The sequence below is a fragment of the Typha angustifolia genome, chromosome 8 (genome assembly GCF_048772165.1).
Source record: "Typha angustifolia cultivar Huaian chromosome 8, ASM4877216v1, whole genome shotgun sequence".
In the NCBI taxonomy this organism is placed as follows: domain Eukaryota; kingdom Viridiplantae; phylum Streptophyta; class Magnoliopsida; order Poales; family Typhaceae; genus Typha; species Typha angustifolia.
The window spans coordinates 5902457-5926946 of NC_133246.1; the positions used below are offsets into that span (position 1 = coordinate 5902457).

General features: G+C 37.1%; 2 protein-coding genes across 2 annotated transcripts; both read right to left on the reverse strand.

Annotated features, from left to right (window-relative positions):
* Positions 1–278: 278 nt before the first annotated feature.
* Positions 279–2947, reverse strand: LOC140765577 (alpha-1,3-arabinosyltransferase XAT3-like). The gene is made up of 7 exons (XM_073104727.1): positions 2573–2947; positions 2420–2494; positions 2282–2329; positions 2078–2206; positions 1815–1967; positions 1686–1724; positions 279–1607 (listed from the first exon to the last, which is right to left on the reverse strand). Exons 1-7 carry the CDS (start codon positions 2712–2714, stop codon positions 451–453), a joined length of 1743 nt encoding a protein of 580 aa, XP_072960828.1. The 5' UTR covers positions 2715–2947; the 3' UTR covers positions 279–450.
* Positions 2948–21179: 18232 nt separating this feature from the next.
* Positions 21180–23452, reverse strand: LOC140765182 (beta-1,2-xylosyltransferease XAX1-like). Its single transcript, XM_073104130.1, has 4 exons — positions 23082–23452; positions 22911–22985; positions 22704–22826; positions 21180–22596 (listed from the first exon to the last, which is right to left on the reverse strand). The coding sequence occupies exons 1-4, from the start codon at positions 23275–23277 to the stop codon at positions 21410–21412; spliced, it is 1581 nt and encodes a 526-aa protein (XP_072960231.1). The 5' UTR covers positions 23278–23452; the 3' UTR covers positions 21180–21409.
* Positions 23453–24490: the final 1038 nt, after the last annotated feature.

Below are 24490 nucleotides of genomic sequence, written 5' to 3' on the forward strand. Positions count from 1 at the left end.
TCAAAAGGAAAAAGATGATACAGGAATAAGTCCTCAATTTGGTGATGAAATGTATACAGGAATAAGTCTACTCAGGAATTCCTCTTTTTTAACTTCTTTCGTGGCACAACATGAGTTGTTTGCTAGACTTAAAAGCTGTGAAAATATCAACCAGTTCAGCTAGATTTACTGACTTTTTACCAAAGAGTCACAATTACTCTTATTTGCTGAAGATTTTCCTCGGAATTTCGGTGTGAAAGCTGAATTGAGAAGTCATAGAGTTTGATCTTTCTAGTGAGTTTGAGCCAGTAATAATTTGATTCATGTTCCAGTAGTAAAATTTTACATCAATAAATATCATCTTTCTTGTGACTGAACAGAAGACTGAAACTAATGGGTTGGAAAGAAACCAAAAAATGAATTGAAATTAACTTTTACAAGAATCATCCAAATAGAATGCCTCAGACTAGTCTAAGAGTGAAGATGATCAAGTGCTTCCAACAGAACACTCCTAAACCTCCTGACATCAAGCTTCACATTTTGCTGATCCATGAATGTCTTCCTGATGAAGTCGAAACCGCGCTTGTGGAATGCAAACGGATTTGTGAAGATCTCATGGTCTCTTGGATATTGCTCGAGAAGAGTGCTCTCATCTACTGTAATACTATACTGCGAGTATCGAATACCCATGGCATTGGCAGGATCTCCAAAGTCCAGCCTAGCTATCCAATCTAGTCCACCCCATGGAACAATCTGAATCAATGTCGCGTTCGGAGGAAGGAACACACAGTTGGTTAGTCCAGCACCATGGACACCCATCATAACATCGCAAGAATTAACTATCTCTGCGAATTTTGAGATATCTGAGCCGACATCTGCTTCATTGATAACAACTTCATAGCCTAAGTCTTCAGCCATTGCAGCAATCTCATTAAGATTGGTAAAAGCTCGAGTTCGCTTCCTTGATATGATAAGAAGCCTTGGCTTCTTGTTAGGGACTTCCCCTACCACAGTTGTTGCTTCCCTCTCCAATGAGAATGCGCGCCTCATGAACCGATTGAAGTCGATCATGGAATAACCATTAGGAGATTTCGATGAATCAATGGTGAATTCCTTGTAAGCTCGAAGACCAACAATGGCATGCTTGAAGCAATGCACTTGATCATCCTTGCTGAAGTCAATTACAGGGTAGTTTGACAGCTTTTGAAGAACTTTTTCGTACTTAATTACCCACCAAGGATGCATATCAGTTAAGAGGAATTGGACTTCACCATTGAATTGGTTGGCCGTCGTAAATAGCGGTACCATCACGTCGGTGAAGTCATGGAATAGGTTTCCGGTGTAACCGCTGATCGAGAAGACTAAGGCAGGCACGTTGTGATACTTGGTACATTGAGGAGCTTCTTTGCTTGATTTCACTGTCAGCTCTGTGACATGGCTCAGGCAAAACTCATCGCCCTTACGAGGATAAGGTTTAATTTTCCACAATTCATCCCTTTGTGAGTCAGAGGACTCCATAAATAAAATCGACGAAGATTTTGGCTGAATCCTGATATCGCCGTCCATCTCGCAGATATTCGATCTGAAGTCTGAAAAATCGCAAAGCTGCTTCATCTCCAGCTTCATGCCTGTTGTTGTACCTCCAAATTAGGACACCTTGATCACTTGCTGAGATGTAGGCAGTAAATTTTTCTGATGAAACATACCTGGCTGCCTGGATTCTGCTGTCTCTTCTCTCTCACTCTCTGTAAAGATTTGGAGGACTTATCTCATCAAGTATGCAATCATGATTTCCTTAAAGAAAACAAAGCAAATAAAGAATGATCATAGGATACCTGGTTGCTTGGTCTCAGTTAATTCCACCTGGTCTGACTCGTTGATTGTATAATTCGAGACAGTTGGGAGTGTAACTTTATGCTTTTCTTTATCTACACAAGATCCTGGATCATTACATTGGTCACTCTTCTCCTCGGCCTCTCTTTTAGTCCCTGTGATGTTTGTAAAAGATTAGTCACAAAATCGGGACTCATCAAGAGAGCTGCAGAGGAGAAAATATTTGGCATGAAAATTAATTTTAAGACTGCATGAAACTTGTAACCTGGCTGATCTAACTCAAATGTTTTCTCCTCTTGATCTGAGTCTTTGATGGTGTAGTTTGAAACTGTTGGGAGAGTAAGTTTATGCTTTGGCACATCTTCAATTTTCTGCTCAGCTTCATTGTTGCTCCCTGTAAAATTTTTAAGGCCTTTAAGAAATCAAAAACTTTGGACTAAACCAAATCAAGAATTGAGAAAACCATTACATTTGGGTTTGCTCTCTTCTACTTCAATCCCTGCCTCAGAATCTTCACCTGAAAAAGACCAAAAAATGGGGGTGAAAAAAATGATTCATGGCATATTTCTAGCTTAGATAAGGATTTTCAGAACAACAAGAAACTCACTTGGGTCTTGATGAGTGATGGTTTCTGTGTCAGTGAAATCAGGCAAAGATTCATCCAGTGAAAGCTTTGTGCTTGCTGAAACAGGTGTTCAGAATTAGCTCAAAACAGGAAGATGTGCATCCAAGAACATGACAAGGATCTCAGAAAACTTACAGCTGGTGAAAAGAATTGCTTCAGGCTTGGACACCACAATGAAGGTTAAGGTGACAAGAAAACACCCAATAACAATCACAAGCAGCCTAAATCTCTGTGATTCAACCCTGAGATTTCTAACCAGCTTGGACTTGTCCCCCATCTTGGCACTGGCAAAGAGTTCTGGATCTTCTTCTGCCTGTTCCTATAATGATCCTATTACTACCAAGGAGATGTGGAGGAGAAGAGATGTGGAAGAATAAGCATCTTTGTATTGACCTTCAGGGAGTTGAGCTTCCTACCTGCTTGCCTATGGCTTGGTTGAATAATGAGAGCCAGATTTTTTTTTTCCTTTTTCTTTTATTATTCTGCATGAGTTGTTCAACTCACTGATTTGGAATCCTACATGACTGCCATAGTTGACAAAGACTGCAACAAGGTAAGAACGACTATTTCCACCCTCATCCCACCTCTTACCTTTTAGCCAAATAATGGACTGAACAATTTGGTTGGAGCTAAAGTAGTTTTACATATATACCCTTCTAAATTCTCTTATTTACGTTTATATCCATTTAAAGTTAATATTTGTTTATGTAACCTACCAAAACCCCCTATTTTTATTTTTATTTTTAAAAGAAATCCCTATTAACCATTAAAATTTAATTAATTTAACTATAAAAATGTTTGAATATGCATATTCTTATTTACCTACATGACTCTAGCATAGTCATTGATGTTATGAGAAACCCAGAAAAATCCCTCTTGGGTCATTCGGGACATTATAAGCATATATAGACTTGGAATGTTCTAAGAGGCTGAGTACTACTGTTTCCTTCTAAACTTGATTGTATCCTCTCTATTGACACCCTTAGGGCTTTTTATCCCAACTGTTTTAATTATTTTTTAGTTAGGTTAGTAGCTCCTTTTTTTAATCAAAGAAAAGTATTAAGTTATTAATAAAATGAGTGTAAAATATAATGCATAAAAAGATATTGAATGTCAATAAAGATAAAAAAAATATATATATATATAAATAAAATATTATGATAACAAATTTGCCACGTAGAACACCTTATAAATGGGTAGCACTTACAAAGAATGACACTTGGGAGGATATGAAGCATTTTCTTTAAATAATTAACATTTTACCTTATAATTCATTAAAACAATTAGTATCAATGCCATCTATGCCCAAAAAAAAAACAAATAAATATATTTTGGTAGGTATGGACTCAAAAATTATATATATAAAAAAAAAAGCTGTCTCATCAAAGTGGTATGGGAACTCATAAGATGGCGAACAGATGGCCTTTGTAACCTTGTGAGGTGGGGTTAGGGTGGTTGTTATGAAGTAATGGAGAACAAAACTGACCACCTCCACTTGTAGGTCCCACAATACTCCTTGAACGTCCAAGAAACAAGTGGATAGATAGATAGATGGAGGGATGGATACCTCATTCGCCACTCGGCAGGCATTGCAATAATTTCTTCCCCTTTGACGTCCTAAAAGCCCTGCAGAAAGAAGAAGCTAACACTTTTCCTTATCACCACCGTCACTGTGAATCTTGTTACTGTTTGTCGTTTGAGCCAAGGAAATTAATGGCCTTTTCCAATATATATATATATATATATATAGCATCTTAAATTGATAGCAATAGTAATAGAATAATTCACTGATTAGGAGAAAGTAGTTGCGTGGAAGAAACATTGAGAGCGGAAGGAGCACCAATAGTAACACAAAAAATCCTGAGAGGTAAACATAATTATAACACTTGGTTTCATAGGTAGTCTAATTTTGAATGAAGAAAACAACAACACATATAGTTGATCCATTTCTTAAAAGAGTTAACTCAACTGTCCAATCTATATATTAAAAGGAAGTCGGATCGACTCTTTTATCGAAGTCCGGTGATCAATCAAATTAAAAATAATAAAAAAATCTAACATGATATCTATATACCATTTTAATTTGATGTACTCCTATTGTGACATGCATGCTGTTAAGAAGGTAGGTGGAGAGTTAGAAGTATTTTTTAGTGATAACTACAAATGTGCAAACCCTCATAGATATTTAGTCCTTCTGCCAGCCAATTCTGATGGCTGCACAACGGTGTACGTTGCTGTGGATATCATGTGTGTCGCAATCTTGTCCTCTCTGCAGTAAAGAAGAACAGCATATATCTCAAGATTGGCATCCTTTTACAGGTTAAAGGCAATCCCTTTCAAAGAAAAAGAAAAAGAAAAAGAAAAGAAAAGAAAAGGCAACACCTTTCTCTTTTGATTCATGTGGGACTCTCCTACGTTTTCACTAGTAGCTAAATAGTGTTAAAAAGTTGCATTCATTCTTGTCTTCGGACTTTGATCAAAGGAAATAAGAGGAAAAAAAACCGATATTATGTTTTTCTATTTTATCTCTAATCATGTGGTCCTCACTCACTTAACTACGATATGATTTTTTTTGGTTAAATATATTTTACTATCCCAAATTATTTTACCTTGTTGTACTTTAAAACCATTAAAAATTTTAGCACCAAAAAAATTAAAATATTTCATTGTATTTGTTAGACAAGACATGTGGGTTTTTGAGATAATACTGCTAAATGACTAAAATAGCTATGATGCGTAATTAAATTTAATAGAAAAATTAGCGGTTTTACTATAGTCATAAGTACATAGACTAATTTGAGATTTTTTTTAAAATACATAGAGTAAAATAATTTTGGGCATAAATACATGATGATAAAATATATTTAACTTTTTTTTTTAATTCATGGAGATAGAAAGTTAAATTAGAAAGAATCAGAAAATTTAGGTGCTAAAAAAAAATCCAAGTTCTTCTCTTGGATTTTTATAAATAGGTAGAAGATGATATGATTAAAAAATGTACTTTGAAAATAGGATTTTCCTTTTGTTTTCAAAGAAGTACGGAAATAAAATGTTTTTAAGCTGCTGTTCACTTATGAAATAAGGCTAATTATAGAAGTAGTCTAATTTTTAATATCAGAAGAACAGAGCTAATATGTAAACATCCACCACCAAACACGTGTCTCTGGGTAAATCCACATGCTGGTCAATATTTCAACATAATATACAAACAAAAAAATTCATATTTCCATAAATAATACAGACAAAGAAGTCCATAACACCAAGGCCACAATAAACCCAAAATATATATCCATAACAAAATAAGACAAAGCCTACGCAGGAGCTACAAGCCATTTACCTTAATTTACAAGAATAAAATAGGAATAAGAATTAAAAGACTCAAGTCAGTCTTCGCCACCCCCAAGAGAGGGTAGATCCTAGTAATAGAATTGCCAGCTCATCACCTAGCGAACAGTACGACTAATTTTCTGCCGCCATAGACTAAGAACCCCAATCGTAAGCCCATCACATAAGTCAGTATCGCACATCGATACTACCATCCGAGCCCTTGGCTCCACATCATCGCATCACCATGTAGAAATCATGAGTCATCGCTCACGGACACCCCCACCCTATGTCATCGAGTACTACTAGGTCTATATCATCCTACCTTTCTCTTTCTCTATCTTACATACTCTAAAGAGTATGACTCTCGTTGATCAACAGTAAATCGCCCATCGTCCGGTGAAATGGCTGTCTGATTGTCTGTGATCAATAAACTAAGATCTCAAGCGTGGGCCCTAATATATATAAGTATAAGTATAAGAATATCCCTCGCCCCTAATTCTAATTAGAGAGGTGTCGGGTACTATGGAGACGTAGTAGTCACCTCCTTTATGGCCCTACACGTGTACAAGTGGCATAATATTTACGTGCTAACACACATGTTTATGCCTAATAAATATGCGCAAAACTCGTGATATATGAAATTTTACCGAACAACAAAATAAATTATCATACATTGCATACAATAGTAACAGTAAGGAAAATATATGCACATGCATGCTATGAATGAGATAATGTCATAAGGTAAGTTATTTCATTCTCTATACTACTATTAGATTATATGAGTTTTATTTGTCTGAACTGCTTTCTTGATATTAGCCGCCACTGCGCCACGGGATCATCCTCATAGGGTATGGAGTCCACATCGACAAGAAGAGGAATAAAAAGCATAAGCACAAATAATTTCCATTGATTAATTAAATAACTATATTAATGTTCACTATAGGCTTAAGTAGGTTCATCTATGGATTCTTATATTTATTAATTAGGTTTAGCTAGCATAGTTGTACTGGCGCCTAGCACGTTATTAAAATCAATTTAAATTAATTTATCTCAAATTCTCCGTCCACTAATTATTATCACTTAAGTAAATCACATGGGTGACACTGAATTAATCTGCTTCGCTAATTAAGATAATGATACAATTTGGGTTTCACCGATGTCGTCTCAAGCATGGATACACTTTAGGGATGTCTTTTATTCTTGTTTTAGTGTTTAATTCATAGAAAAGTAAGTTTTCTGTATGTCGCGTTCGAACACGGATGGAGTGCGTTCAAATACGCTTGTGAACGCCTACATCAAGTTCGCACATACAGAGAATGCAAAATGTGCGTTCAAACATTGCGTTCGAACGCACCTACGAACGCCTACATCGCATTCACACATACAAAGAATGCAAAATGTGCATTCGAACGCGATCAAGGCGCGTTTGAACACGGTCGGCGAAAATCTAGGATTAATAATTGCTATTTTTGAATTGTTGGTTAGCCACTAAAAGTGTAGATGGCAACCATGGAATCATGAATGGAATGAATGGAGTATTGCCTTTGTCTTCTTCGTCTTCTTCACTCTCATTCTCTCGTTCCCCGGCATCGCCGCTTCTAACCTCCCTCGACTGACCAATCACCCTAGTCCCTTAGGGGCGGCCCACTCCATCCCTTTCTTTCAATCTATCTATCACCTTGCCCTAACCCCTACCATCACCCATAACCCTTTCACCTCCACGTATTCACTGGTGCCACCCCACTACTGTTGGTCCACCACCATCCATCATCACCTGGGATCTCGTGCCTCCATCCACGGATCCAAAGACGAATTTCTTAACGTCCGTCTATTAATTGGATGATATCTAGATATCCCACCGTCCGATTCACCTGAAACTAGATTTGTAAGAAAGATCTTTTCTAGAGATTCAACATATCAAAATTTCACGTCGATCCGACGACTGCATCTTTCAGGATCTATTTTCAAAGTTTCGTGTTAAATGTCCGGATCTAAAATTTGAGATAAATTGAGCCTTGGCCTACGAGGAGATCGTACTAGATAATCTGCTTAATATACTTTCCCTATAGTAATCTGTATTAATACTCCGATAGAAGCAATTAATACAGATACACCCAGGTTGCTAGAATTAAGTTAACCAAGTATACTTGACCACACTAAATCTCAATTAGGGTTAGCTTCTTTTATGTGTTATTTATAATGGCACTCTCAGGCCACGATCTAATTCATTAAAATTAATTTATAAGATAATAATAAAGCAAACACTATTATTCACTAAAAATGATTAATGATTAGGGTTTAGGTTGACAAAAATAAAAGAATAAGATAACTACCATAAATTAAAAAAGATTATTAAGCAATTAATTGGCTTGGCCAGCTCAAGGCCAAGCATAAACCAACAAAAAAAATGGGCCAAAGCCCTAAGAGAACTAGGTCTAAAGACCTCATGGGCTGGGTCGCAGCCCAAACCTAACATAGCTTGTGCTAGGCTGCCAGGGCCCAAACTCGTCACATAGGTTGGGCTGCCTACAGCCTAAACCCAACACATGGGCTGGGCTGGGCTGCATGCAGCCCAACCACACCCCAATAGAAACCTAGACTGGGCTCCATGTAGTGCACCTAGCCCAGCCCGGCATGCAAGCCTCGGGTTGGACTACATTGAGCTTGGCATGGTACGCAGGCCCTGGGCTAGGCCGCACCCAGCTAGACTTAGTACTCAGGTTGGCTGCACCCAGCTCGACCTAGCGCTCAGGCTAGCTGCACCTAGCTCGAGCCTCGAGGCACTCCCATCTCTCCTTCCTCACCTCGATCAAAAGATAGGAGATAAACCAATTAATGCCTCTCCAACGGAGGAAGGCACCCAGTGTGCCTACTCGACTGTGGGGAAGACGGGGACCACCCACCGATGGCAAGAACCTAATCGGTGAGTGGAGGGGGGAGGAGGGCCATCGGCTAACACAGCCACCAGCAACCTTGTCGAACCCACCGACACGCTCCCCTCGATAAGAAGAAGCCAATGGCTTCGACCACGAGGGCGCTAAAAGAAGCCATGAGGGCGTCGAAAGTAGCCACTAGGGGCATCCTTGCGAAATAGGGAAGCTCAGCAGACTAACGTGGCAGGGCATGAGGCTACCGATTGGTCGGATCACAACGTGACCGAGAGGAGGAGAAAGATCAAAGGAAAATTCTAATTAACCAATGAATTGCAAATCACACTTACTTGGAGGATGAGAGAACTCTGGCGCTTTGATTTAGGGGTCGCTGGTTTTGATGGCGCTCCGATGCGACGGGAAGGAGATGTGGTGAGGATTGCTGGCGGGGAGAAGGAAAAAAGAAAGAAGGTAAGAAAGAGAAGAAAGAAGAGAGAGTGAGGGGAAGGAAAGGGGTGCAACTGCCCCGCACATGCACGCCCTTAAGCTCAGCACACGTGTCGGGCCCTTAAGCTCAGTGCACCAATGATTTTCCTTTTGTCTTCAAAGAAGTATGGAAATAAAATGTTGTTAAGACATTGTTTACTTATGAAATAAGGCTAATTCTAGAAGTAGTCTAATTTTTAATATCAAAAGAAGAGAGCTAATATTAGTATAAATTATTCTATTATTTAATTGAATACTAGTATAAGGGATAATAATTATATTTGATATTGTTGTGCTAAATGCCCAATGGGTGAAGGAAGCGGAAGCAAAACCTTCACCCCTAAATGTTACTAATGGAATAGTAATGGCAAAGCCAAACAATTTGGGAAAAACTCTAATATGATGCTAATAGTGATGGAATAGCAATAAACAACTTCTAATCACATATTAGACATCCTAATGCAAGTAATATCAAGAATAGAAATAATAGAGACAATATAGAAAAAGTGAGACAAAATTTATATGTTTCGGCGATGTGCCTATGTCTACGGGCGAAGCAATTTTCCTTCACTATACAAATATCCAATTACAAAGAGTTACCTAACTCTAATTTCCTCAATACAATGATGGCTAGCTCTCTTAATTTTCTTTTCCCTCAAGCATTTTCAAAGCCTTAAAAAACCTCCTTCAGAATTTATAGAGCTGGTTTAAGTTAGAAAATCCCCTGGGGTTTTCAAACGCCTGCGAGGCCCGTTTGAACGCCCTCAGAATTCAAATGTGGAATGCAGACTGGCGTTTGAATGCCAGGGCCTTGTTCGAACGCCTATAGAAACATTTTCTTTTGGGATATTGAGTTTGAATGCCTACAAAAGTATTTACTCTCGGGATACTGCGTTTGAATGCCCCTAAGGCCCGTTCTTACGCACTGGCACAATAAAACTGAAAAATGCTGAAAAATTGAATTTGAGCCAAACTTCAACCAATATACATAAAGTAAATATTAAAGTAATAAATAATAGTAAATTTATGTTCAGAATTAATGATATTTAAAATAAATAATGAAAATATTGGATATAAAATAGTAGTAGTAATTAGATGGTGTCCAATCTAAAGGGAAAATAATAATTTTAGATTATTATTAAATTAATTTTTAAAAGTTTCACAAATAGGAGGAGAGAGAATGATGAATAAGTATACCAAAAGAAGTTATGTTATTATTTAGTTGCTATACTAAAACAAAGAGACTTATTCTGAAAAAAAATTATTCCTATTTTATAAAGTGAAAGGGAGCTAAATCATTATTCCATCAATATAAGGGGCAACAGCGAGTAAGATGATTTCTTCTGGAAAACAACAATGACAACATCAGTTAATCAGGTAATTATCTAACATTTTTTTTCAATTATTTGAATTTGAATTTAAATATGACAGTCAATTATAATTTTTTATCTATTTTTTTTAAGATAGAAATCATGTTGTTTAAAGCTTTAGTTACTAACAGGATGCACATTTAGAAATAAATTTTAGAAGTGCGCTGAAGAGTTAATCTGTAGGTATTTAAAATTTAAGAACTTATCCTTGTATATATTAAGTTGTAATAAAAATACTTAATTACTTTTCTTTTCTTTTTTTTTGGGAGAAGTAAAAACTTAACGATGTTCTACTAAATATTGATGCCACTAGAATTCAAATTTAGAAAATCCTATACAACATGTACCCTTTTAACTAATTGAACACTATGTTCCATTGACAAAGACAAAAACAAAAAGAAAAAAAAACTTACTTTCACAGCAATACAATTTTGATTTAAGGATGGTAGAGATAGTTTAGTTATTTAGAAACTTAATTATAGCCAAAAATATTGGTGCCAACAAATAAACCACATTAATTAGGGCATTTACACCATAAATTTTGGATGAAAATTCAAATAGTTATAAATTATAAAAGGCTACAGAGAAATTAATTTCTTAAGTTTGAAGTACAAAATGTTAAGTTACAATTCATCAATAATTATTAAAAGAGAACATATATCACATGATAAAGAAACAAAATTTTCTTACATATACGGTAATTATACTTCTCGCAACATGGCAAAATTATCCTATAAAGGAAAGAAAAAATAGATAAAGGAACTCTTGATTTTTCTTGATATCCATATCCTCTTCTAGTAGTATCATCCAAAGTTTCTTTTTATTAAAGGAGTTGAGAAATTAGCCATAACTTACAAATGAAGCCAACACTAATAGAGTAAATCAAAAGAATGGAAGCTAGTTCCTGAGTTATAGGGAAATCGAGAAACCTAGGAAACTATTACCCTACCCCTCACACACACAAAACATGCATCATCTTGCCTACCTCTCAAAAGTGGCTGCCCAATCAGTAGCCCAATTCCCTTCTCTATAAGTGTGAGCTATTTTTACCCTTCGAAAAAAAGATAGAAATTAAAAACTAGTAGAAAGCACACTAATGTGCGCCATAGGCGGCTTTCCTCCCCTCACAAGCGACAAGTCCAACTCACAGACCCTCCTAGTCGCACAAGTGACAGGCTCGATGTTGTCTTCCCCAACCATAGTGGAAGCTAGGGCCCAAAACTCTAGTTTTCAGTTGGTATTGATCCAGCCCCTCCCCTCTAGGCCAAACCACCACATTCGGTCTCCTTCTTGGGTCCTCTGCACTTAAGCTAGGCTGGCGACGAATGCAGGAGGAGATGGCTGACAGACCCAGCCATAGCTCTCCCGACTACAAACTTGAGCAACCCCCCTATACACCCACATCAAACAAACTTAAGCAATCCCTCTATATGTCCATCAGCCAATAAAGAATTGAGAATAGAAGTAAAATGAACAGGTATTGGGATAGTGGGTCACCTTGTGCCCACAAGGGAGAGTAATCCATTCATTAATGAAGAGTAATCCATTAATGAGAAGCTAGAAATGGGAGGACTAGATGCACGCCCGAACCCAGAAGCACTATTAGGGAAGGGGGCAACCATATATGGGACAAGATATGGAGAACTATCTCCTAAGATACATTCTATGTCCATCTACGCCATTATCATTGATGGTCTACCTATCATTGATTAGAGAGTGTGCAACTTCTTAGGCAACAAGAAAATTATCTTGGTTATTCCTACCCACTACGAATGGCATTTGCTCTGTCTTGACAAAATTAAGAACCAGTGGTTTCAACCTGCCAACCAGAATTGTGATTGTTATCTTATAGGCAACATTACATAGGAAAATAAGTCAGTAGTCTTTGACATGAGTGGAATTTTCCTTTATAGGGATCAAGGTAATATAATTATGATTGCACAACATATGCATGGCACACTACAAGAAAAACTAAGCAACAATATCACACAAGCTCCTACTCATCGTATCCCAATATTGCTTGTCCAACTTGACTTGCAAACTATCCAAGCCTAGAGCCTTGCTTTGGGCAAACTCCACAAAGCAGCTTTGATCTCCTCACAAAAACTAATGCATGCAAGCTATAATTGCAAATTTATGTAATGACAAGTTCGTGGGTGCAAAACAATCTATAATATAGTGTACAATCTAGTCTTAATGTTAAATCAAGATATATGATTTATGAAAGAATGCTTGTGTGAAGAAGAAAACTAAAATCAAGTCAATATAGTGTGGTACATACTCTGGCAAAAAATGTGCATTGAGTCTATCTATAATTCAAAATTGGTTACACTTCTAGTAAGTCAAGTGCATACATGACAGTCTAATAAGAAAATAGAAACTTCTTATGGAACTTTCCTAGTACAAAATAGAGATGTTCCTCATTTATATTTAAGTGAACTAAAGACAGAGGGAAAGGCATCCATCCAAGAGAGAATGCAAGGCAATTCAAGTTTAACTTAAAGAGTTCTCTAATTCTCTTTACGAACTTAATTTTCTATTATTGATTGAGGAGAGGTGGATTCTCGTCGCCGGTCACCTCGTGCAACTGGGCTTCCCCTCGGTAGGCTTTTGCTTGTTGAGGGGAGCATGTAGCCAGCCCAAGTGTTGGTGAGGAAGGAAAGGGGGTGTCTATAGCTCGGGCTAGGTGTAGCTAGCCCGAGTGCCGGGTCAAGTTGGGTGTAGCCCAACCCAAGTAATTATCCTCTAATTATCCCTTTAAACTACTTAAATTATTTTTAATTATTTTTAGTGCTAGTAACCGTGAGCCTTAATTAATCATGTATCCTTTTTAGCTGATAGTAGTGTTCGCTATATTAATTATTTTATAAATTAATTTTAATGAATTAGACCATAGCTTAAGAGTGTCGTTACGAATAACACATAATAGGAACTTGCTCTAATTGGATATTAATATTTGTTTATTATAATTTTATAGAAAAATACAAATCAATGTAGAAAAATAATATTAAGCAAGTTGCATTATTTAACAAAACTTATTAATTAAATGTTGTCTCTACAATCTTCTGTAAATTTGATAATAGCGATTTGGGCAATAATTTGAGTAGAATATTTTATTTCATATTTAATAACGCGTCAGGCATTGGTATAGCTGTGCCAACTCTACTTGATTAATAAAGATAGGAAATTGTGAGATGGACCTACCCAAGCCTATAATGAACGTCAGTAAGATTATTTAGCTAATTAGTGATATGAATATTATGCTTATATTTTTTATTTACTTTCTTTATCAAGGTGGACTTTGTACCATATGAAAATGATACCATGGCGTAGTTGCAGTTAGTATTAGAAAAATAATTCAGGCAAATAAAACACCTATAATCTAGGAGTAGTGTAGAGAATAAAATAACTTACTTTATGACATCGTCATATTCATAACATGCATGTGCATACATTTTTCTTATCGTTATTATTGCACGTCATCTATGATAATTTTATATTGTTGTTCGATAAGATTTTGTATTTCATGATTTCTGCTCATATTTATTGCGCATGAACATATGTGTTAGCACGCAAAATATAATAATGGCATGTGTTACATTATGTTTGTGTTGTATAATATCATGTCACTTGCACACATGCACGACCATAAAGGGGGTCACCACTACATCTCGATAACACTTGATACCTCCCCAACCAGAGTTAGGGGTGAGAGATACTATTATACTTATATACATATTAGGACCCACGCCTGAGGTCTTAGTTTATTGATCACAGATAATCATGTAGCTGTTTCGTTGGGTGATGAGTGATTTACTGTCGACTACGAGAGTTATACCTTTAGGGTATTTAAGATATAGAGAATGGTATGATGATATAGATCTAGCAGTACCCGATGATGTAAGGTGAGGGCATCCGTGAGCGATGGCTTATGATTTCAGTATGGTGGTACGAGGATATGGAGCAGAGGGCTCGGATGGTATTATCGATATGCGATAGACCTATATGATGGGCTCACAACTGAGGTCCTTAGTCTACGTTGGCGAATAATTAGCCATGCTGTTTATTAGGTGATGGGCTGATGATTCTACTGCTAGGATCTACCCTTCCTTGGGGTATGCATGTGATCGGTTGTGAGATGATAATGTATCTTACAAGCGTAGCTCTACAAAAACCTAAGTTATAGATTTGATAGTATGAGAGAATGCATGTTATGTGATGTAATATTAACATGGCCTCTAGGCGGAGCTCAATGCGAGCTTGAGTTTGACATGCATGGTAGGTTATCGATTACTAATACATGTGCACATTTGATGAGCATGACGAGTATGTGGTACTGATGTATTCTATTTAATCATGATGCATATATTCATATTTACATATTATTGTATCTTATATTGCACTACTTTTAAACTATAGCAGCAGATACTTGCTAGGTGATACACTTAGTTATGATATTTTCTTATTGCATTAGGTGTTTATTTTTATTAAAATAAAATTCTTGTAGGTCGCGTTCGAACGTAGGTGGAGTTGCGTACTCGCGTTCAAATGCCCTTGTGAATGCCCGCGTTCGAACGCAATCAGGCGAGTTCGAACACCCGCGTTTGAACGCCTGTGTTGCGTTTACAAATCCAGAGAAAGGGCTTTTTTGAGTGTGTTCGAACGCGATCGACGGGAATCCTCTAGAATTATGGTTTCATATTGTTTTAGGACTTGTTGGCTAGCCTCTATAAATATGTGGATGGTAACCAACTTCATAATGTTATTGGATTCTTGATTTCTTGCCTCCTATCTTTTCTTTAGACTCCTCCCTAGGGGTAAAAACGATCGACCCGACCCGCTATCCGACCCGACTTGGATCGGATTTGGATTCGGATACGGATAGAATTTTTGAAAAAAATTCGGATACGGATCGGATATATTTTTCAGATTCGGATACGGTTATCAGATATCCGTTTATCCGCATATTTTTTTAAATGATTTACAGTTTTTAGTTTGCTTATTTAAATAGTAAGTATTAATATTATTACTAATAATACGTTATATATTATTTATAGAGATTAATTTATCTAATTTTATATATTTGACATACAAAAAAATTATTTGTTGTAAAACTCTTAATAATTTTGTGTTAATTATATTTAAATAAAATATTATAATTATTTTAAATTTAATCAATATCTGTTTAAGATCCGATCCTTTATCCGAAAATTATCCGTATCCGTTTAGTTAGGATATGGTTTTAAATTTTGCTATCCGTCCAATATTCGTATCTGAATCCGTATCCGAACTAAAAATACGGATCCGGATATGGGTTGAGCACTATCCAATCCGTATCCGATCCATTTTTACCCCTACTTCTCCCTCTTCACCATCCTTCCACATCTACCGTTGGCAAGGTTTCTCCTCGCTTCTAATCTCCCTTGACTGTCGAGCCACCCCTCTTCTTTGAGATCTCGACCACTTCGTTCACTTCATCTACTTCCCTTAACCACTTCCACAATCCTCCCTCGTCTCCATACCCATCCATAACCCTAACATCCACTCCACCCGTCACCACCACTATCACCCATGTTATTCCGTGTTTTCTTCTCTACTACAGTTCCAATCTACGAAGGGTGTAAATACAAAAGTTGTAGATTAGGAAGTTACAAATCCAACCCAATTAATTTTGTAATTTTTTGACTATCGAAGAATATCTAACGAATATTTTCCCATGGTTACATAGACTACAACCTGCAATAAATTCAGATCTTAATGAATTGTTTTTAGCCGATCTTTTGGTTCCAGATCCTATCAATTTGGTATCAGAGCCTATCAATTGGTATCAAAGCCTATCACTGGGCTTTATGTTCACCACCGTCTGGTGGATTATTTCTAGATTAGTAAATGGCCCGAGCCCGTGGAGGATCTCATGAAGATTGGCTTTTAGTCTTCTAATTCGTATTTTTATTCTATTCATGTAAATTAAGCTAAATGGCTTGTAGGTTTATTGTGGCTATGTATATCTAACGAATATTTTCCTACATAGGTTTTGACTTATATTTTTATGGATATGTAATTTGAGTTTATTGTGGCTTTGGTGTTATGGGTTTTTTTGTCGGTTTAATTTGTACAAATGTGAATTTTTCATTTGTATATTGTATTAAAATATTGACCCGTAAGTCATGTGGTAATCACATTGGTTCTACACACATGAGGGGCTCGTGTTTGGTGGTAAGTAGTATTCAGATTTTTGCTTCCTACTCAAGTTTTGATAGATAGAGAAGTATGCAAATTTCTATCTCCTACTTAGTTTCGAGTTTAAAGTTTCAATCCTTAATTGGTTTTCTACACCTAGTGGGATATGATTTTTAATTGTTGACATTGAATTTTGATTTGCCCGTTTATTTCCTATGTCTCTAAATCATAGTCAAACGAAGAATCCTATTTCCCTTGAATTTTTACAAGCAATCAACCTCATCTGGCCGCAAAGTGTGAATAGTAGGCAAAGAGGACCACCGTGTCATCCAAAGTTATGCTTCAAAGTGGTAACATATTTATTGTATATATATTTCACTTCACTAGACATAAATGTTGCTCAGTTGAAATTCATCTCTAGCAATAAATGTGCAGTATATACGTAAGGAGCCTTATTGAATGCGGTGGAGGAAAGAGTTCAAAGAAGGCGTAAACATTAATGGAAGCATACCAAAGATAACTTACATTTCACAAGTCGATGATTTATAAACACCTTTGCATTGTTTACATTTGGAGTCCTACATTAGACTTTGATATATAAAGTATGAAAGTAGAATAATTCGTGGGAATCAAGAATAGTTTTGTAAGAGTACTTGCTTTTTTAAGTTTAGGAGGTCTTTTTTTCTTCAAAATATATAATGTTAAATTTCTATGTTATGTTCAACCACTAGCATAAGTCATTGAGATCTTATCTTATAAATCAAGACATTAGGGTTTCAAATTCTCACTTTAGACGATGAGAAAATTTTTCTTGTTAGGATGATTGCATGCACGGAGTGCATTGTGACCGAAATTAGCTTCTTGTAGCCTATTTTAATAGGAGAATTGGTTCAATTGTTTAACTTAATTATAGAGGACGACTAATCTTATTGTCCGACTTATAGCTTATATGTTTTTAAATTATCAAAAAGAAAATTTCTTCCCTCTAGAGATAGTTCCCGAGTGTTTTGTGAGAATAAAAGAAAGCATAAGGCTCAAAATATAAGTAAATATGCTACTTTATGAGCTCACGGTGTGCTTTAAGAGCAAAAAATCATGAGTTTTTAACTCATTATTGAAAAAAATTTAACACGTGTATGTATCTAAATTCTAGGTAATGATATTGCTCAAATAAATACGGAATAAATATTAAAGAGTAAAGCAAAAAAATAAACACTAAGATTTTTACGTGAAAAAACCTAAATAGAAAAAAATTACAGATCTAAACTCGGATCAAAATCAATCACTAAACTTATAGCAGTTACAAGACTAACTTACATAACAACACATCGATCTCTACGACTTTATTTCTCTCAGTCTTGCTCATTAGAATCTATAATTCACCGCTTCCTGTGATTGACATCTGAGTTAAATTAATTGTAATAAAAAATTAAAAAAATTACCCTCAATCAAACCATACTAAAAAGATTTTAGTTATTTTAGAAATAAAATATCTTTACTTAACACAATATTCTCACAGTATTAGTTCAAATCTAATTCAGAATTTTTTTTTTTGCAAGTATTCGTTAAATTATATAGCTTAATTTATAAATAATAAAATATAAAGTATAAATTATAATTTTGTTAAAAACCAGAGTGTTATAATACAAAGTTCCTTAATTTATATCCTGCCATCTGATGTGGTGGAGCAGTTTGTATGCACAGGTCCTCTTTTTCCATGGAAATTAGAGCATATCCACCCCCACTTTGCTCGAGAAAGAGTATAATAGCGTTGATCTTGGCATCTTGTTCACGGCCACAAGTCCGGAAGTGGGAATCTTTGGCAGCCACAAAACGCTATTTTATCCTCCTCAGATATGAACAAAGCTGCTTGCGTAATTGCTGCAATTATTCAGGACGCATCTCATTGGCTCTGATCGCTCTGAGGAGATAAAAGCAAGCATTTGGTGTCACAGCATGGGAATATGAGAGAATAAGCTTATGCTCCCCTTGTCGGGTTATCCACCAGAAAGATTGGCTTCCAGTGGGACTAACATTCCATTACTACAAAGTGCAAGGTTATTTTCTTCCTATCACTTTCATAGCATTGTTTTGGAAGCTTTTTAGTATAAACCTAAGAGCTTAATTCATTAATCTACACATTTAAGAGCTTCTTATGTGATGGTCCAAGAGTGCAAATATGTCACTAAGAATATATTGGTGCAGTCATGCAGTTGTTTTATATATAAAATGTATACTACAGCTCGACAAAGAGAATCCAACATGTTCTTCCAGGCAACCTTTTTTTTATATAATTTTTAAATAAAAGTCTTCCATGCAACTTAATTAGAACAACTTTTGACTCTATAAAATAAATAAAAAGCTTCTCCAATTGGGATGGAGGTTTGCTGAGAGGAATATGACAGGCTACTAAAAAACTATTGCCTTAGATCATCTCATTTAACTTTGTGATACTTTTATATATATATATATATATCTCTCTCTCTGATAGTATTGATGAAGAAGTATTCATCTTATCCTTCAATTTTTTTTTCCTTTTTCTTTCTTCTAATCCAGATAAAATAGTTCCTGAAGTTCTAAAACCAATCACAACATATGTTTGTTAAAAAAAATAAAATTATAGATCAATATGCTACCATAAATAGGTGAAGAGGGCATTGATAGAATTAATTAATTAACTATTCCTTGTTCTCATGATGTGATGTTAACACTGCACTTGCATGGCAGCCACTCTTTCTTGGATCCATCAGTCATACAAACTCTAAAATAATTAGCTCCTGATAAAATAATTAGCATGGCAACAAAGAGGTGAACAAGTAAAGCCACAACACAAGACAAACTCACTCCAATCATAGCAATCCAGAGTTTAATTGATGGCCTTAAAACTTTGGGCAAAGTACCAACTTGGCCATGTGAGAATCCAAGTGATAATTAAATGAGACGCAGATACCCTGCCACCCTTCTTTTCTTTTCTTTTTTTACTGTAGGGGTAAATTGGTAAACTCCTTTTTGTGCATCAAAATCCGTGATCTTTATTTATTAATACTAATTCACATTAATTACCACAACAAATTCCGCCTAAGGTAAAGTTCTGAAGAGATTTTGACCAAACTTGCTCTCTTCTAAATATTATAATACCCAAAATGATATTTTTCACTGTAATTATTCCGAAAATAATAAATTCATCGACATTTTATCTGAGAAAGAAAATGCTAATAAGTTGTCAACAAAATTAGCATTTTATTTTGTTAATTTACAGATATAAACACTAAATTTTCTATTTAAAAAAATAAAATTTTAATAAGATCAGTGTTTTAAGACTGAAACACTCACTTTGGTATTAAATTCAGGGAATAGTTTGGGAGAGGGGTAGTCTGGTAAAAAACTCAACTTCGGACTACTATCAATCGTATATATATATATATATATATATTATTATAAGAAACTTCCAAACGGCAGTGCCACGTCCCCAAGAAGGGTTTATTATATGTTGGAAGTTAATGCAGGACACAACCATGCATTGGGAACATAATGGGCTGCTAGCCACGTTTCGTTTATCGTCTTAATCATATTTAATTTCTTCTCCTTCTTCTTTTTGTCACAATGGATATTAAAATATGTTTAGGAGAAATTAATTCGCATTTATTTTATAAAACCAAGACCACCAAATGAGAAGCTACATCAAAACATAGAAGAAAGTATTGTTATAAATGAAGGTACTAAAACTGGTGGTATTTATATATATATTAATTTGATGTTAGCTATGGCATGTGCATGTGCATGTGCATGTGCATGTGCATGTCCATGTCTATGTCCATGTGCATGTTTACAAGGAGAGGGTAAAATTTCCATTGACTTAGTACACGTTTAATTACAAAATATTACTCCCATTTATACTATGTAAAATAATTCTAAGTTCTAGGTCAATCCAGTTTAGGTGCATTGCTGAATGACCGTTGAGTGTAATTAACGATCTCGATCACGTTTAAAGTTAAATATAAAGAATCATAAGATTGGAGCGAGTACGATCGTGTTTTATACTGTAAAAAAGAAGAAGAAAAGATTAAAAAATAATTCTTTTAATATGGTTGGTAAGATGAGTTTGTTGCATTCTGACGAAGTAAAGTAGTTATTAAGTCGGTAGGGATGGAGACTAGCTACCACTCTCGTCTAACCATTAGAAATACAACCTGGAAGACCAGCTCTAAAAGTCCTGACACCAATAGGAAGTGCTATACTTGTATTTGACTCCAATTACGTATGTTATAGAGCACACTGGTGAATGATTGAAACAAAAAGAATGGATCTTGATTCCTCCCAGTGCACCGAGTTATATTCTACTTGCACTTTTGGGGATTAATGGCGTATTTGGCAAATTGGCGTTTAGTAAATTAGAAGCAAAGGGGAGGCATAATATAAACAGCATTAATTCAATAGGTAGAAGAGGGAGGAGATGAACTCGTGAAGCTTACATTAACTTTACGGATGCCAACATAAAGAAATTAAAGAGACATCCAAACCTCCACATCTTTTATGGATTTGATCTAAATAATGATGATGATGATAATGATGATAATAATACGGTTTTTAAGAAACTTTCGAAATGGCCGGGCACCCATCCAGCCGGGGGAAAAAATTTTGAGTAAAATGAGTGCTCGATCGTATCAAACAACAAATAATTCAACAACGAGAGAGAGATGATCCAACTCGATCAATCTATGTACTGCTACTACGTAGTACTACTCCTGGAGAAGATTGAGAGCTTCAAGAAGAGAAGGCTTAAACCGCCACAGGTTGATCTTCACATCCTGCTTCATAATCGTATCGGCTATCGCTGTCCACCCTTGGCCGTGGACGGCTAACGGATTGGTGAACAAGAGGTGGTCTTTTGGGTACTTTTCGATGAGAGTGCTCTCCTCCTTCTCGATGTAGTACTCCACGTACCGCAGCTTCATGTCCCTCGCCGGTTGCCCGTAAAAATTCGTGGCCATCCAGTCCATCTTCCCCCACGGAACAATCTGGATCATGACGGCCTGAGTCGGTAGGAAGATTTGGTTGGTAATCCCGGCGCCGTGCACGGCGAGCATCGCGTCGGCGGAGTTCACGAGCTTTGCGAACTGGGCCACGTCGCCGCCGGCCTCAGACACCACCACCTCGAAGCCGAGCTCCTCGGACACGGCGATGACCTCGTTGAGGTTTAGTAGCTTCCTCGTTCCGGTCCGCGAGATGATCAGCATCCGCGGCTTCTTCGCCGGTTGAAGGCCGAGGGCCACCGGAGAATCTTTGGGTAGCCCGTAGGCGCCGCGGAGGAATCTGGTGAAGTCGACCATGGAATAGTTCCTAGGATTCCTTGTGGCGTGCGGGTAGATGATGAGGTCGCGGTCTCTTATCAAGCCCAGGAATGCGTGGGGGAAGCAATGCACACGGTCGTCGGAATCGAAGTTGATCACCTCGTAGTTCGAGAGCTTCTTTAGTACGGGGGAGTACTTTTGGATCCACCAAGGCTTGTAGTTGGTGACGAAGTACTGCACTTCTCCTTTAAAGTGGGAGGAGGTGAGGAACAAGGGGATGAGCACGTCCGCCATGTCGTGGAAAAAGTTGCCGGTGTAGCCCGCCACTGAGAAGATCACGGCGGGGACGTTGTAGTTTACGGCGCAGACGGGGGCTTCGGCAGCGCCGGGCGGGACCGTTTTCAAGACGACCTCGTGGACGCCCGGCAGGAGGAAGTTGTCCTTCCGGGCGTACGGCCGGACGCGACGCTCCGGTTGGCCGTCGCCGGGGCTTTTCGGGTCAACGAAGAAGACCGAGGATGCTTTCGGGCTGATTCGGACTTCGCCGGTCATCTCGCAGACGACCGGCCGGGCGTAGGGGAAGCCTTCGTCTACACTGTTCTCATCACAAGTGAGCTTGTTCTCCAACTTCTCGTCTGTATTAAAATTAAATTAAAAGAAAGGAATGAATTCTAAGTAAATTAAACATCTTTATCTTGCAAAAAAAATTAGTCTAAACTTAATGCAAAGATTAATTCTTCACCTAATTGAGGAATATCCTTTTTCTCTAATTCGTTTGCGGAGATCTCTTCCATTTTGACGAAGTCATTCCTCTCTGCAAGATCCGTTATAGCCTCTTCCTCTTCTGAACTCACCTTGGTCTCAACTGTTCCATAGAAGAAGAAACCAATTATTGGAACAATTCAAATCACAAAAGATACTAGTTTTCAATCGCATGAACAATTCCAACCTCGCGACTCAGGATTCGATGTCGTATCATTCTTCGGAACGATTAAAGTCTCCGACAAGGTTATTGTGCTACTAGCTGAATAAAGAACGAGAATTGTAAGAAGACATCAAGATCAACAGGAAAGAGAAGAGTCATGAATAAGGAGTTCAGGGGAGGGAAAAAAAAACTCACCAAAAACAGGGGAATAGATGGTGAAGAGCTTTGCCAGAGAGATATAGGTGAGCAAAACAAAGCAACACCCTGCAACCAATCCAAGGCCGAGCTTCTTGGGCTCAATCTTGCTTAAATTCTTCACCAATTTGCCGTCATACCTCGATTTCCTCTCCCCTGATGTCTTTGGAACTCGCGCGTAAGCAGTAGAAGACATACTTTGCAGCAGAGGAATGCTCAGGGGGGGAGGGAGAGGGAGAGGGAGAGGGAGGGGGAGAGAGAGAAGACAAACTAACCGCTACTCCGCATTCATTTGTAGCTCATTACTCCTCACCAATCTCATATTATTCAATACCATATAACTAGATTAAACCTTCCCTTCCCCCCCCCTCTGCCAACCTTTGACTCTTCCAATTTACAAGACTAATTACTCCTCCATAATCTCTCTAAATTACTTTGGTAATTCTATTATTTTAAGAAGTCATAGAAGACTTAAAGAGTTGGCCACTTGGACACTCTACCTCGGCTGCAGCTCCTCTCCAAGGCTGAGCTGGAAAATATATTCTATCCTGAGCTGTTAGTTGAGAGGGAAAAGAATAATAATAATAATAGTAATACTAACAATAATAATTGAACTGGTATCTATCTATCCATCTACAATGGTGGGCCTAGCACAAGGAAGATGTCAAAGAACAAGTGGTTTGGGATTACAAGGGAAAAAAAAAAAAAACAAATATCTCATGAGCAACTAATAAGAGACACACTGTCTACGGGAAATGGTCTATTCTGGTGGTAGGGAGGGGTGAAGTCATGGCCTCAACTGCACCACTTTGAAGCCCATCAGTTTTAAAATAAATTGACACCTCACCTTCCATGAGAGCAATCTGCCATGCTCGATTAGGTGATGGGTGCAAAGTGGTGACGGATTGGAAGTTTATACGAGAGTTATGGAGTATTGGGGGTTGTAAGAAAAATGAGAAAAAGGAGGAGGAAATTGGATTGGTCAAACAAGGCGAGAGATTTCGCTTGGAAAACCGTGTACCGGGTGGGTGTTTGGTGACAGTATGAATAAAAATACATTCTAGATGCTAATAAAATTGTTAGAGTGAAATCAAATGGATAAGAATGGGGAGTTTCTTGGATGCTGGGTTTGAAGACACCACGACTTTGCCCGAGAGTTTTTCTTTTTTTTTTTAAAAAAAAAGAAAAGTTGACCGTTACATCCTTGGAAGGGGATCCTCTGCAGCTCAGGTTGTAGGAACTTAATTGCTAGATTTACCACACTGGCGCCCTATTTCTTCAATTTGTTGTCTAGAACTGAGGAGTGATGTGAAATTTAATTGATTTCATTAGATTTGGGTGGATTCCAAACGACAAGATCGGATAAATTTCATCATTTTTCCAAAGAAAGAATTCATTCATTCATTTTT

Coding starts and splice junctions, on each gene's coding strand:
- LOC140765182 (XM_073104130.1), bottom strand. CDS start 23,277: ATGTCTTCTACTGCTTACGCGCGAGTTCCAAAGACATCAGGGGAGAGG. Junction 22,827..22,910: donor ATCGAATCCTGAGTCGCGAG/GTTGGAATTGTT, acceptor TCTATGGAACAG/TTGAGACCAAGGTGAGTTCA. Junction 22,597..22,703: donor AAAGGATATTCCTCAATTAG/GTGAAGAATTAA, acceptor ATTTTAATACAG/ACGAGAAGTTGGAGAACAAG.
- LOC140765577 (XM_073104727.1), bottom strand. CDS start 2,714: ATGGGGGACAAGTCCAAGCTGGTTAGAAATCTCAGGGTTGAATCACAG. Junction 2,330..2,419: donor CATCACTCATCAAGACCCAA/GTGAGTTTCTTG, acceptor GGTCTTTTTCAG/GTGAAGATTCTGAGGCAGGG. Junction 1,608..1,685: donor AGCAGAATCCAGGCAGCCAG/GTATGTTTCATC, acceptor GTACAACAACAG/GCATGAAGCTGGAGATGAAG.